Source organism: Oncorhynchus mykiss, chromosome 12, assembly GCF_057628025.1.
Source record: "Oncorhynchus mykiss isolate SJ-2025 chromosome 12, ASM5762802v1, whole genome shotgun sequence".
Taxonomy (NCBI): Eukaryota; Metazoa; Chordata; class Actinopteri; order Salmoniformes; family Salmonidae; genus Oncorhynchus; species Oncorhynchus mykiss.
Genome location: NC_143033.1, coordinates 91,170,805 through 91,185,587, shown reverse-complemented (window position 1 = coordinate 91,185,587; position 14,783 = coordinate 91,170,805). Strand labels below are relative to the sequence as shown.

The 14,783-nt window shown below is 40.8% G+C and overlaps 1 protein-coding gene and 1 long non-coding RNA gene across 2 annotated transcripts; both read left to right on the top strand.

Moving 5' to 3' along the window:
• Window positions 1-1,788: 1,788 nt before the first annotated feature.
• LOC110511909 (uncharacterized) lies at window positions 1,789-5,628 on the top strand. The gene is made up of 4 exons (XM_021592605.3): window positions 1,789-3,028; window positions 3,228-3,494; window positions 3,708-3,814; window positions 4,290-5,628. Exons 1-4 carry the CDS (start codon window positions 2,736-2,738, stop codon window positions 4,529-4,531), a joined length of 909 nt encoding a protein of 302 aa, XP_021448280.3. The 5' UTR covers window positions 1,789-2,735; the 3' UTR covers window positions 4,532-5,628.
• A 2,286-nt stretch (window positions 5,629-7,914) lies between these two features.
• On the top strand, window positions 7,915-10,679 carry LOC149979440 (uncharacterized). The gene is made up of 2 exons (XR_016484812.1): window positions 7,915-8,302; window positions 10,155-10,679. It is a non-coding gene; the product is annotated as an uncharacterized LOC149979440 (long non-coding RNA).
• Window positions 10,680-14,783: the final 4,104 nt, after the last annotated feature.

The window sequence follows — 14,783 nt, the reverse complement described above, 5'->3', positions numbered from 1 at the left end:
GCAGGGGGGAACACATGACAGGGAATCATTTGAAATATGTAGTTAGGCTGTTATAAGGTATTATATAAACCAATTGTCATCTATAAGGCATTTATTCAGTGATTTTCTTCTTTGCCTTGCGAAAGTATTCGGCCCCCTTGAACTTTGCGACCTTTTGCCACATTTCAGGCTTCAAACATAAAGATATAAAACTGTATTTTTTTGTGAAGAATCAACAACAAGTGGGACACAATCATGAAGTGGAACGACATTTATTGGATATTTCAAACTTTTTTAACAAATCAAAAACTGAAAAATTGGGCGTGTGGCAAAAGGTCGCAAAGTTCAAGGGGGCCGAATACTTTCGCAAGGCACTGTATTGGACTTTTCTGTGATGTTTTCTGTGTTATAGGTGGCAGAGATGTGTCAATCAGTATATTGGACTTTTCTGTGATGTTTCCCAGCTCTGTGTTCTGTCTAATTCCTCCCCCTCCTGTTGACAAGGAGCTGCTGGTATAATCTCAGACTCTCTTGCTAACGGCTGGTCCTCCCTGTTTACCTGACCGGAGAATACGCTCACGGGTGGGTCACACTCGATAAGTCCTGCGTATCAGGCTTCAACCAGTTTTCTCTGGTCAAAGGCAGGGGTTCAGCACTTCGTTTGGGCAAAGGACTAATGCTCAACAGGCTAGACTCCCAGTGTCCTTTATGTGTGCCTTAAACACCAAGCCCCTTTTGGTTTCCTGCTTGAGCCCACAATAATGGTCTGGTAACGGGCTACCTATGGTAGAGCCCCTTAAGCTAAGGTTGTTATCAGTGTTCCCTTTTCTCCTGAACACTTTATTCAACCAATAGAGTAACTAGTTAGGGAAAACCAGTAAGACTTCATGTTTGGTTTCACAAGTGATATATATATATATATATATATATATATTTTTTTTTTTTTTTTCAATACAATTTGGTTCTTTCAGAAGAGGTTGTTTGCTTCTTTAACTCTCTTTCACAAAACCGAAACAATGACTTTTAATAGTTCTATCTTACCCTATAGCTTTCCTCATTACAACACTTCAAGGTGTCAATGCCCCACATTCTGCACTCTTCTGGCAATTAAGCCCATGCCTTCCTCAAATAGAGTTATACAACACATCATTTCCTTCACGTGATGCTGTTCATTAAACAAAGTTAGATGACACCTTTTCCCCTTCACACATGACGACGACCCACGGTGATGTCTCCTCCCACCTGCTGTTCTACAGCTCTATCAGCTCTGACCCAGGGCTTGAGTTCAACAGGTTGCTTCCATATAAGGTGAACTTCCACCCTCCTGCAGCAGAATATCTGTACTTTTAATGGGTCATGCTGTATTCCAGCTGCTTGAGGCTGGCTTTTCTTCTGCTGCTGATGATTTTTCTCCTTCTGGTTCTTTGTTTTACGACCAGCAGAGTCATGCTGGGGGACTGGAGGAGTCATTAGGTCACCAGGACTTGGGCCAATCACGACAACCCCTCCATGGAGTCATCCAATGGTTTTGAATCCTGTGACCCTGCCTCGTTCAAAAACATTCTGTTACCCCGACCCCCAATAGTCTCTTTATGTATTCTGAAAATAAATAGAAACTTGTAACAATTTCAAAGTTTGTAGTTACTTACCGTTCATATCAGGAAATCAGCCAATTTAAATAAATACATTAGGCCCTAATCTATACCTTTAAAAAAGGTAGGAATTTGTATTTTATGAACGTGTTTTTAAAAGGTTGGAATAAACCTTTACATTTCAAACCTTACAAACCTTTATCATGCTGACTACAAGTTTAGACAGCTGGCCCTAGACTCATGTAGCTGACATTGGCTAATTGTAGGTGACTTGCACCTTCTGTACCACAGATGATGTTTTAGGTGTTTGGTTGATAATGCACAGCAGTGTACCAGTAGTGGATCCAGAGACCCCCCCCCCCTTCCTTCCAAAGGCTTTAAAACTTTAAGAGGTTATTAACCAAGGAAATGTAAAGGTTTGTACCAACCTTTTAAAAACACGTTCATAAAATATAAATACTGTATATAGACCTAGTAGATAGATATATATGTAGATCAGCTGCGTGTCTGACTTGTATGTAAATAACACAGGCCCAAACGTTTGGTCAAGGAAGGATGTTAGGGAAGAAAAGGATGTTGTCAGGGAAGGATGTTGTCATTATGTTAGTGATTCTTCACCAAGTGTTTGCTTGAAGCACTTTATTCTACTGTAGCATTTATAAATGAACCACTTCATAACTGTACACCTTTGGCTGTTTGGGAGGGTGCGCCATTCTAGAACATTTAGATAGAAAGTGTGGAACAGGCATGGTTCTCAGTCATAAACAGTAGGGCATCATGTGAGCTGCTCTATACATTGCATTTCTATATGGAACACTCAGAACATCGCCCCACCCACTTAATAAACCCCTGTTCAAACCCTTACTATCCTACAAGTTCTCCCTTAAAGTACATATGTTCAGAATGTGGATATGAGCTCTTCTCCAGCAATTCCAAGTTTGAGCATTCCTCCCCATGGCCTGCCTTTTCCAACACAAACAAACAGGCCTATTTATAAACTTCATGACTCATTGTTCATTTGCTGCTCTACAGCACCACCACTGTTCTGTGCCGTCTGGCAAACATTTCTAACTGCGTCAAGAGTATAAGAGCTCAGCTCAGAGAGGACATTTGCTGAGAAACCAGAGTTGGGCTACAAGACATTGTCGGCTACCAAGAGTTGAAATGGGTCTTCCAGCCTTGGGTCTGATACCGTTTTTGGGGCCCCTTGCGTTTCCAGTAGCATTGGGAACAGTCGCAGTAGGGGGGTTTATATTGATTAAGGCGATTCATAAGAAACCTTCGTATCATCCAGGAAGTCCCATAATAACACGTTCCGTGAAGGTAAAGTCAAATAATGCTTCTGGAAATGAACCCACTGGAAATGCTGCCAGCAAGACGACAGAAGGACAGCAGAGCAGCAATGAAACTACCATCATAATTGCTTACGGCCTTGGAGTGGTTGATACTTATAAAAAGTAGGTCTATCATTTTTTACATATTTCTATCAAGTCTTCTTTACTGAGTACAATGTGCCTTTTTATTCATAAGAGCATGGATAGGCCTACCCTAGGCCATTATTTTCATGATATAATTCCTATTACATTGTATAATTCATTTTGAATTGACACAAGAATGATGTTAGCCCACTGATACTTCCTGTTCTATCCTCATAAGTGTTAAAAAAGGTAGACCATCTCAGTTTGGTCCGGGTAACTTTCGCATGGCAGAGGCAGACCATATTCCACCATTGGCTTCTCTGAGGATAGCCCGAAACCATGAACGACTGGATCGTCTCCTACAAGTGAATCCAAGGCTTCATGAGATGATCATGAGCCTTGATTATGACCCAACTGGACAGAACCTGTTAACCATGAGGGTTCTTTACCAGGATCACAGAGATGCTCTGACTACTGGAAACAGCAGGGAATCTCAAGTATCCAGGTGAATGCTTTAGAGTAGGCAACACCTTTTCTGTGTTATCGTGTATGGTTTAGCAGATATCAAGGAAAATACATTGTCCAGTTAAGGCAGAATAGCAAAATGGCCACCATGAGGATGATGTGTGACGTCGTACATGGCACCGTAGTTATTCTCAGCCATCAAAACATAGGTGTGGTCATCACCTTTTCCGTTGTCATGTTTTCTCTGTTCTAGTCGTCTGCTGGCAGAGACAATCGTAGACGGAGATGCTGCACTTATGCTGAGGAAGGCTTTTATCATGGGTCATCCTATATCTTCCTGGCAGCTCAGAGAAGACGCAGGTAAAAACACTGATTATTTCCCTGTTCCCTCATCTTACAGTAGACACTGTAGATCTTTAGTGTCTCTTACAAAAGTAACATTTTCACTAAGTTTGTCTTAGTCGCTGAGTTTGCCTGTATGTTATATTAGGAGTATTTTACAAAAAAACTAAGATATGCATACAGTATATTTCTCACCAGTCCACCATTGATATGGTCTCAGAATATCATCATTTTGAATAATGGAGCATCAGAGCTAGACTAATAGAAAACTTGTTTAGTTCCTAGAATACTGTTATCAACACTTGCTCTTGCTTTCCTGGCGACTTGAAGCTAAATGCCTTGAATGTGTGGGACAATTTGAGATTTCATAAAAAATGGACTAATGAAAAACATATTTTTTAAACATAAAAATAAAAATGCATAATTGCTTTTTGAGTAAAATGCCACTTTAAAGTTCAAATGTTCCCTATTTGAAACTATGTACTTATTCTAGGATTGGCCGCACCATATACCGATGGTAACATTGACATGTCTGATGAAGGAACAAGGCAGTACTACAGATATGGCTACATTGAGCTGGTCGAAGCATACCACAAGAAGGGGATAATCAACAAGAATCAAGCAGAACAGCTCATTTCATGGGTGAAAAGAGAGATGTACCTGGACCGGGATACCCAAGAGTATAAGGAGATCCTTGATGACATTAAACGTCATATTCGTGTTTTCCGGTGGTAGAAATAGCAAACAAACTCAGACAACACAGAGTAAATCCAGATTGTGTAATCTAACATGCTGGCTAGACCGGACGCGTCACGTGCACGAGCGTCGCAAAATACATTTTGAAATACATTTATGTACGATAGCGCACGTGCATAGATGTTTGGGTGTAACGGGAGTTCCCAAGTTAAAAACGTTTCTATGATATGCAAATTATGGAATTCAGTATAGTTGGATTCTAGTTTGAAATATACTAATTCATGTTGCCATTCTAGAACTCATTGATTAATTTACATGTATAAGGAATGCATATGCTGGGGTCAAGGAAGGGTAGATAGGGACTTGTGGAAAGTTACAGTGTAGAAAGTTCATATTCTGCTCCATGTTTCTAAGGAGGGAGTCGAAGGGCAATAGTTAGTCTCTGATAAGGCAGGCCAGCTGAGGAACTAGGGAGGGGCGAGGAATGCATCTCGAGGTCAAGTCAACAAATGAAGTGATAAGAAACCTCGGAGGCAGGCCAGAGAGACCCACCACAATGACTCTCCTACTGCAGTCCTATTTCACACATATACTTCCATGCATGAAGGTTTTAGTATCAGGCAGTGCTATAACTACACCAGTGAGAAGAACCAATTACGTTTCTGCCTAGCAACAGCGATGTATTGGCTGTCTAGATGTGTAAGGACATGATCCCACATATTAGAAGGTAATAAATATATCTGCTTGTGTAATCATGCCTTGTCTTTGCAGCTGTGTGACCCAGTGGGTGAATAAACTTGGTTTGAGCTTTGTGTAGTCGTCCGTTTGAGTTTTTGCTCCGTTTGTTCAGAATCTCACAGTATAAATATCATAATGAGGAGTATAATTTATTGTTGATAATTGTTGCCAAGTTTTGTTGGCCTACTGTATAGTCTGTGCCTGGTTGATTATGTTCAGCAGTGTACTAGTAGTAGATCCTGTCTGCCTGTTGCATTTGGTAAATGTACAGCCTATAGATTCTCTGCAAAATGTTTAGATTTCCTGATTCTCTGCAGTTATTGTAACATTATGCAGTGTGGACTAGCTCAATGTCTGGGAAAACCGTCATTAAAATATCATCTATTTTGGAAGCAGCAGACAGTGAGTGGACATTACTTTCTTATTTGTATTAAATCTTCTGTTTGTCGTGTGTAAAGTTTAGCTGTGTGTAAAACCCTCTACTTCCACAGATCCTTCATCTACCTGAAGAGTGCAGTAGCAGGTGTCCACCTGTTGATGGTGCCGTCCTCTTTCATAATACAACTCTGAGGTCCTGGTAAATAAATGTGATCAACGCTGCCGTGTGTTTTGTCCATAATTATGACACACCAATGGACAATTGTAACGATGTACGCTGAGAGTCGGGAAGCACTAAGACTTGCATGGCTTAATCTTTGGGACAAGAATATGGCAGGATCAACCAGGTAGAAAAGGGGGGAACAGTCTCCAAAAGAAGCACAGCTGATGGGAGGCCTCCCAGGGTGGATCACGTGGCTCATGGTCAAGAGGAGTGAAACTGGTAGGACAGACAGAGAAGGAGGAAGGGGATGGATGGTCTAATGCAGGGAGCGACAACCATGAATGCAGATAGTCCGGGTAGCCATTTGAATAGCTGTTCAGGAGTCTTATGGCTTGGGGGTAGAAGCTGTTAAGGAGCCTTTTGGACCTAGACTTGGCGCTCCGGTACCGCTTGCCGTGCGGTAGCAGAGAGAACAGTCTATGACTAGGTTGGCTGGAGTCTTTGACAATTTTTAGAGCGTTCCTCTGACACCACATGGTATAGAGTTCCTGTATGGCAGGAAGCTTGGCCCCAGTGATGTACTGGGCCGTACTTACTACCCTCTCTAGTGCCTTGCGGTCGGAGGCCGAGCTGTTGCCATACCAGGCGGTGATGCAACCAGGCAGAATGCTCTCGATGGTGCAGCTTTAGAACTTCTTGAGGATCTGAATTGTGTTACATCAAGTGGACATTGCTTTTAGGAACAAAATATAATCAATCAGAACTATTTGGAAATATGGACTATTGTTTCTTGAAATAAACTTATGTGCTATAACTAAAAGAGTAAGTGAAGGGAATTTGATTCATTATTTTAATTCATTTACTGAAGTTCAATGTTCCACTACCTTACATGGGACCGTCACACCATGGGACAATTGTCACGTTTGGTTCGAAATTGTAAGAAAACATTGCCTAAGAATACTCATGATACAATTAAAACAAAATCTAAGCTATTTGTGTTTGCCACCATGGACAAAACAATGGGTCGTCATGTCAACTACCCATATGTGTTGTAAGTATCCCTATTAATCACTCATTGCAGTATTAAAAGTGTTGACGATAATAAGTATGAACACACTTATTAACCATGACTATATATCCAATTAATTATATGTATAATTATACGTGTTAATATATACAGTATCTAAATCATCTGCCGACCGTTAATTAATACTCTCTTAATGATTTCATGAACCAATAACAGGTCTGTTACAACTGGTTTGTAATTGCAATAATAATAAATGTATATCTAGTTTATAAATCAACTATAAAGTATGAAAATACAATTATCAAACACCTTTTAATGGATCTTCTTAATCATTAATACATCATTTATAAGAGTGTTTATGAATTGATAAAATGCCATTTATGAATAGCTTACTAATATGTATACATTTAGGCACAATGCTCTCTAAATGATTAATAAACTATTAATCCATCATAAATACTTTATTTGAACAGTGTTTTTGTTTTTAAAGCTGTTGAATGCAGACTTCTGGGGCCAAAGCTGTCTGTATAAGTACACCTTGGACAAATGTTCTGGTGGTATTGTGACCATTTCCAGAAATCATATGAAACTTCACTGAATGATACTAGACACCTTGAAAATGGATATTATATTACCCATTTGTTGATAAGTACAACTTTAACTTCTCTAGAAACTCTAAAGTACAACAGCTGCCACAGCTATAAAAAATATTTTTCTCGAAGTGTGTTTAAAGAGTAGGTCTATACTTTTGCTTAATTTTTGTGTGGAAGTACAGGTAGACCTAGGCCGAAGCGTAGAAACACACAACCAAATATTGAATTGCAGATAGAAAGGCCATGAAAAGAGACGACATGATTCCTTGATCTCCATGTCAGAGAGATATGTTTGTTCCACATAGCATATTTCTGTTTGAATGTGTGTGTACAGTATGTGGGTGTGCGCATGTGTGTATGTATCCAGGCACTCCTCACCCAGTAATGTATAAAATATCTCTTTCTCTTTCACTTAGAAACACACACGCACACACACACACACTTAGAATTTGGACTCATTGGTCATATATTGCACAACTCCGCCCATCCCACAAGCCGCATGACAAACCTGTGTGTCAAGATTATAACTTTTCAGAGTTAAGATCAGAGAGGACACATTTGCTGAGAACCAAGAGTTGGGCTACAAGACATTGCAGACTACCAGGAATGGGTCTTCCAGCCGGGCTGTTAGAGTTCTTGGGGCCAGTAGGGTGGGGGGCAGCAGCGCTGGTAGGGGTGGTTATATTCATTCAAGTGGTTAAAAAGAACAGGGAGGAGAAACGTTCTATTTCTCCAGGAACTCACAAGTGTTTTGGTGACGAGAGAACACGGTTGAAGGAGGAAAAGTCGAATGAAGCTTCTGGAAGAACTGGAAACTCTAGGAAGAAGAGAGTAGAACCGTGCCGTCATGACGAACATGAGGATGACGTAATAAAAGGTTACGGCCTTGGACATGTTCACAAATATAAAGAGTAAGTCCTTCATTTGGGTCCATTTTTGTGTGGAGTTACAGGTAGACCAAGGCCTAATCTCATCAACCCAGAATCAATTACTGTGTGAGCGGAATACTTCAGCCATCTACTCGATGTGTGTCAGTCTAAGTTACATAATAAAAATATCCCCATCAAAATCTGTCAGTTTAAAGTGAAGATAACAGATATTTTGGCGTGGGCTGCTTCTCAACCCACAGCATCCTCCTATGTCAGCGTCCCACATCTGTAGTGGAAGGTGGCCGAACTACAGACCATGAGACATCCCAAAACTCGGTCTTCTCACGAAAACGTCTGTAGCGACCAGAAGGTTTGGCCTACAAACTTATGGAAAGTGGAGAATTAACACGATGGTGTTCTCTGTTTGTCTCTTTGACCCACACAAGTGTCCCAGTACTCGTCTGAAGTTAACCAATACAAACAATGGAAGTCTGATGGTAACCCATACAAGCTAATGGAAGTAGAGATGTAGTTTTGTGCCCCAAAAAAGAAGGTGTTAAATATGTGTAAAAACAAAAATAGAAATCACTACTGTCATTTATCTGCATGTCCAACCCTTATATTTAGCCTCACAGTGAAGTGTTTCAGCAGTTTATTTTCAGGACAACCAGGGCTACAAGTAAATTACAAAAACAGTAGCATTCATGAGTTTTATTGATGGATGTCAATAAGAAAAATAAGGTCCGCCAAACAAGAACCTGATTAAAAGCAATTTATAAGAATGCAGTAAGTATAGAAATTGTTTACTCATTGGGAAATTAATATTTAACTAGTCAGTGACAACTGTGTGGAGTTTGGAGTTTGTAACAGCAACTATGTGAACTTATTAGAGTATTATAGACACTATTGATTTCCTTTGATCTTCCATGTAGAATAACTCTTTACCTTCGACCTACTATTGTGTAGCTTGTGAGCGTCATAGAGCAAAACAGATTACAAGTACATGTTTGTGAGAGTCTCAATAGTTTCTAGCTCAAACCATTCGAACTCGACCAACGTTTTTGTGAACCCCTTCGGGATCCACCCTTGTCTCACAAACATTGCTAACGTTAATCACACAGACTAATGGTTACTATCAATGGACGCAGAAGAAATAGATGAACAACAAACATATCATGTTTAAAAGGGGTTAGAAGCCCCAAGTGCCGGTGTCATGATTAAAGTCTACTTTGATAGCTGAATATAATAGGCCTTCTTATGGATAGGCCTAGGACATAATGTTCATGACAGCATGTATATAATTCCAACTGCATTGACAAACTAATAATCTTGTCCACCAGCTGGCTCTCTGTCGAACCATATGGTTTCACAGGGCCTCAGAATGGAAGTTGAATAGATGTCTATGGCAGAAGCGGATGAAACAACCTCTGGTTTTAATTGAATGATCTCTCAGTCCATCCTCTAGCCTAATCCTTAGAACCTCTCCCCTACATTTTGGACTTCAGACGCCAGCACCACGAGGGATTTAAAGTGAGCTTAGAAAATCGGAAAGTACGCATCTTAGAAATAGTTTTCAATTGGGCTTCTCAAAAATAATACGGTCAATGTGATTTAACAGACATTTTCCTCGCCGATTTTGTTCTATTTTTTAAGTCCCATCTACTGTCACAGGCTCGCTCTCCATTCCCGTCTCCATTTAGAGCCACGCCTCATAATCGTGTGATTCACTCAGAATTTTAATTGATTAGCATTTCACTCAGTAAATCCACACCCCCAGAATTCCAAATAGTTCCACACTGTTACCAGGCTCTACGCGCCAGCAATTCGAGACTGGTGACGAGGTTAAACAAATGATGTAAACCTGACCTACTAATTCTTCTTCTCTCCTCATAAGTGACAAAAAATTTCGACCATCTTGGTGTGATAAGGAGAATGAAGGCATTACAGAGGCAGACCATATTCCACCTAAAGATTCTCTGAAGAAGGCCCTAAACAATGTACGACTGGATTGTCTCCTACAAGTGAATCCAAGGCTTCATGAGATGATCATGAGCCTTGTTAATGACCCAACTGGACAGAAACTGTTAACCATGAGGGTTCTTTACCAGGATCACAGAGATGCTCTGACCACTGGTAGCAGCAAAGAATCTAAAATATGCAGGTGAATGCCTTAGAAATGCTCAAGGCTTTCCCCCGATATGTGTACTAGTTCCCTCCCCTTAAAGATTGTAAATAGTTATTCATCCTTGAGCGCAGGGTTGGGGTCAATTCAGGAAGCATCATTTGAATTGAATTTCAATTGCAGGAAGTATAATTTCATTCAAAGCAATTCAAGCCAAATCAACTGAGACATGAAACAAATGTTTTATCCAAAGGATATGCCACTTATTAATGCAATAAATACACATACCATTCCAAATATTTGTTTTATTATATGAGATGTTAGATTGTTCCCTTCCATACTGTCGTGTTTTATGTAATGCATTCTTGCCAAAAATGATCTGATGTTAAAAAATATTGAGGGATTTATTAATTATTATAGACAACCCACAATATGATCTTAGAATATTTGCAGGCCACTGTAATTATTTAAAATTGTTTTAGGAGAATGCATTTTTTAAATTAAATGTATGCTACATGGTGTTGGTAACCATACATGACAGCCTGGTCTCATAGTCTAGACGTAACATAGTGAATGTAAATCCAGGACACAATTTAGTATGACATGTTACGTTTGGTATGGTTACATAAGACAGATGGTAACTTAAGGCAAAAAACGAAAGTAGAGTGGTTGGAATACAGAAATATACAGAAAGATAGTCCTATTTGGCAAAAGACCAAGTCCAAATGATGGCAAGAACAGCTCAAATAAGCAAAGAAAAACGACAGTCCATTGACTGACATGAAGGTCAGTCAATAAGGAACAATTCAAGAACTTTGAAAGTTTCTTCAAGTGCAGTCGCAAAAACCATCAAACACTATGATGAAATTGGCTCTCGTGAGGACCGCCACAGAAATGGAAGACCCAGTTCCCTCTGCTGCAGAGGATAATTTCATTAGAGTTACCTGCCTCAGACGTTGCAGCCCAAATAAATGAATCACAGAGTTCAAGTAACCAACATATCTGAATATCAACTCTTCAGATGAGACTGTGTGAATCAGGCCTTCATGGTTGAACTGCTGCAAATAAACCACTACTAAAAGACACCAGTAAGAAAAGGAGACTTGCTTGGGCCAAGAAACACGAGCAATGGACATTAGAGCGTCCAAATTGGAGATGTTTGGTTCCAACCGCTGTGTCTTTGTGAGACACGGTGTGGGGGAACGGATGATCTCTGCATGTGTATTTCCCACCGTAAAGCATGGAGGAGGAGGCGTGATGAGTGGGTGTGCTTTGCTGGTGATACTGTCTATGATTTAGAATTTAGAATTTATTTAGAACACACTTAACCAGCATGGCTACCAGAGCATTCCGCAGCGATACACCATCCCATCTGGTTTGGGCTTAGTGGGACTATCCTTTGTTTTTCAACAGGACAATGACCCAACACACCTCTAGACTGTGTAAGAGCTATTTTACCAAGAAGGAGAATAATGAAGTGCTGCGTCAGATGACCTGGCCTCAAACAAATTGAGATGGTTTGGGATGAGTTGGACCACAGAGTGAAAGAAAAGCAGCCAACAAGTCCTCAGCATATATGGGAACTCCTTCAAGACTGTTGGAAAAGCATTCCAGGTGAAGCTGGTTGAGAGAATTCCAACAGTGTGCAAAGCTGTCATCAAGACAAAGGGTGGCTACTTTGAATAATCTCAAATCTAAAATACATTTTGATTTGTTTAACACTTTTTTGGTTACTATATGATTCCATATGTGTTATTTCATAGTTTTGATGTCTTCACTATTATTCTACAATGTAGAAAATAGTACAAATAAAGAAAAACCTTCAATGAGTAGGTGTTGTAAAACTTTGGACCGGCAGTGTATATTTTCCCCTCATCATATGGACATTTAGTGTTAAACATAAATCTTACAAAGGTATCCAGTATTTGTTTTTCCGTCAATGTTTTAGATTGTTTTATTAACTTGTAGTAGCCTAGGCACCCGATAGCGCACCCGATAGCGCTAGATCTGCACTATCATTTAGCATAGCTGCGGGAAGATGTTTGGGGTGAAGGTGCTGTGATTTGACATAGAAAAAGGCTCAGTGCACTACTTTTGTGAGATTATTTGTTTTGTGTGTAATTTTTGTTTTATTATGATTTTTCAGTGGGTGCACAGCACCCTCAGCACCTCTATGTCCTGCTGCCATGTCATTTAGGCTTGATGTGCATTCCCAGGTAATGCATTCATGTCCCCCATGGACCAGCTCATACATAAAGCATCCTCCATTCAGGCTGTAAAGGCATAATTGTCCTCACTTTAGTGGCGAGAAGGTGGGCGGGGGGTGGAAACAGGGAAAAAAATGCATACTTTCTTTATGAAACACCATTTCCACCACCATTTTTGTATTTTCTGATCATTTAGGATGTTGGACTCCTTTAATTGGCTGAACGCTGTGTGCAGCATCCTAAATTGTCTGAAAATATGAAAATGGTGGTGGAAAAAGGTGTTTCATAAAGACAGTATGCATATTGTCCCTGTTATTTTCTGCCTTCTCACCATTAAAGCTAGTTAACAAGGTAAACTATGCATTTGCAGCCTGAATGGAGGAGGCTTATATACGAGCCGTCTACGGGAGACATGAGTGTATTACCGGATATGCACATCAAGCCTAGTTTGATGATTGATGGTGCAGATCTAGCGCCCGTGCACTATTGGCTGCCTAGGCAAAATATGTAGTTGAGAAGGACTAGTGTTTGAATCACTAACATTAATTCTCTCAACATGTAAAAATCCCTTGTGAATGTGAAAATCTGCACTCTTATTGTAGGATTTGTTGACGCCGCACTACGTACCGAGGGTAAAGTTGACATGTCTGATGAAGGCACAAGGAGCTACTACAGATATGGCTACACTGACCTGGTCGATGAATATCTCTACAAGGGGATAATCAACGATGGTCAAGCAAAAGACCTCAAAATATGGGTGAAAAGAGAGATGCACCTTGACCGGGATACTGCAGAGTATAAGGAGATCCTTGAAGACATTAATGATTTCTATGACTGTTTTCATATGTTGTAGGCTTACTCTTACAGCAGTATCCAAGGGGAAAGAATCAAAAGTATACCTTCCATCACTTATCGATCATATTTTGGAGTAGCCTACAATTTCATGAATTTCATGTTGATAATCTCATTTTATAATTATAATGTTTTGCTTTACAACATTATTGGTTGATCCACAGATGTTGCAATCTCTATTGCACTCCACACTGCCCTTTCCCACCTGGACGAAAGGAACATCTATGTGAGAATGCTGTTCATTGACTACAGCTCAGCGTTCAACACCATAGTACCCTCAAAGCTCATCACCAACTAAACACCTCCCTCTGCAACTGGATCCTGGACTTCCTGACAGGCCGCCCCCAGGTGGTGAGGATAGGTAGCAACACATCTGCCACGCTGATCCTCAACACTGGAGCTCCCCAGGGGTGCATGCTCAGTCCCCTCCTGTACTCCCTGTTCACCCACGACTGCATGGCCAGGCACGACTCCAACACCATCATTAAGTTAGCTGACGACACAACAGTGGTAGGCCTGATCACCGACAACGATGAGACAGCCTATAGGGAGGAGGTCAGAGATCTGGCCGAGTGGTGCCAGAATAACAACCTATCCCTCAACGTAACCAAGACTAAGGAGATGATTCTTTACTACAGGAAAAGGAACACCGAGCACGTCCCCATTCTCATCGACAGGGCTGTAGTGGAGCAGGTTGAGAGCTTCAAATTCCTTGGTGTCCACATCAACAATAAACTTGATTAGTCCAAACACAGAGGGTAGTGGGTACGGCCCAGTACATCACTGGGGCAAAACTGACTGCCATTCAGGACCTCTGCACCAGGCGGTGTAAGAGGAAGGCCCTAGAAATTGTCACAGACCCCAGCCACCCCTGTCATAGACTGTTCTCTCTACTACCGCATGGCAAGCGGTACCAGAGTGCCAAGTCTAGGACAAAAAGGCTTCTCAACAGTTTTTACCCCCAAGCCATAAGACTTGTGAACAGGTAACCAAATAGTTACCCGGACTATTTGCATTGTGTTCCCCCCCCAACCCCTCTTTTACGCTGCTGCTACTCTCTGTTTATCTTCTATGCATAGTCACTTTAACTATACATTCATGTACATACTACCTAAATTGGCCCGACCAACCAGTGCTCCCGCACATTGGCTAACCGGGCTATCTGCATTGGGACCCACCACCCGTCAACCCCTCTTTTTACGCTTATGGTACTATCTGTTCATCATATATGCATAGTCACTTTAACTATACCTACATGTGTTATGGTGAGTGAATGAGGACCCAAAAGCGAACTAACTTAAACAGAGCTTCTTTAATAACCAAACATAGGTAGGCTCAGATA

What these genes read in the sequence shown, in the direction of transcription:
- LOC110511909 (XM_021592605.3), top strand. Translation starts at nt 2,736, where the DNA reads ATGGGTCTTCCAGCCTTGGGTCTGATACCGTTTTTGGGGCCCCTTGCG. An exon ending in AGGGAATCTCAAGTATCCAG is followed by an intron (nt 3,495 to 3,707) that starts GTGAATGCTTTA and finishes TCTCTGTTCTAG; the next exon opens with TCGTCTGCTGGCAGAGACAA. An exon ending in GCAGCTCAGAGAAGACGCAG is followed by an intron (nt 3,815 to 4,289) that starts GTAAAAACACTG and finishes TACTTATTCTAG; the next exon opens with GATTGGCCGCACCATATACC.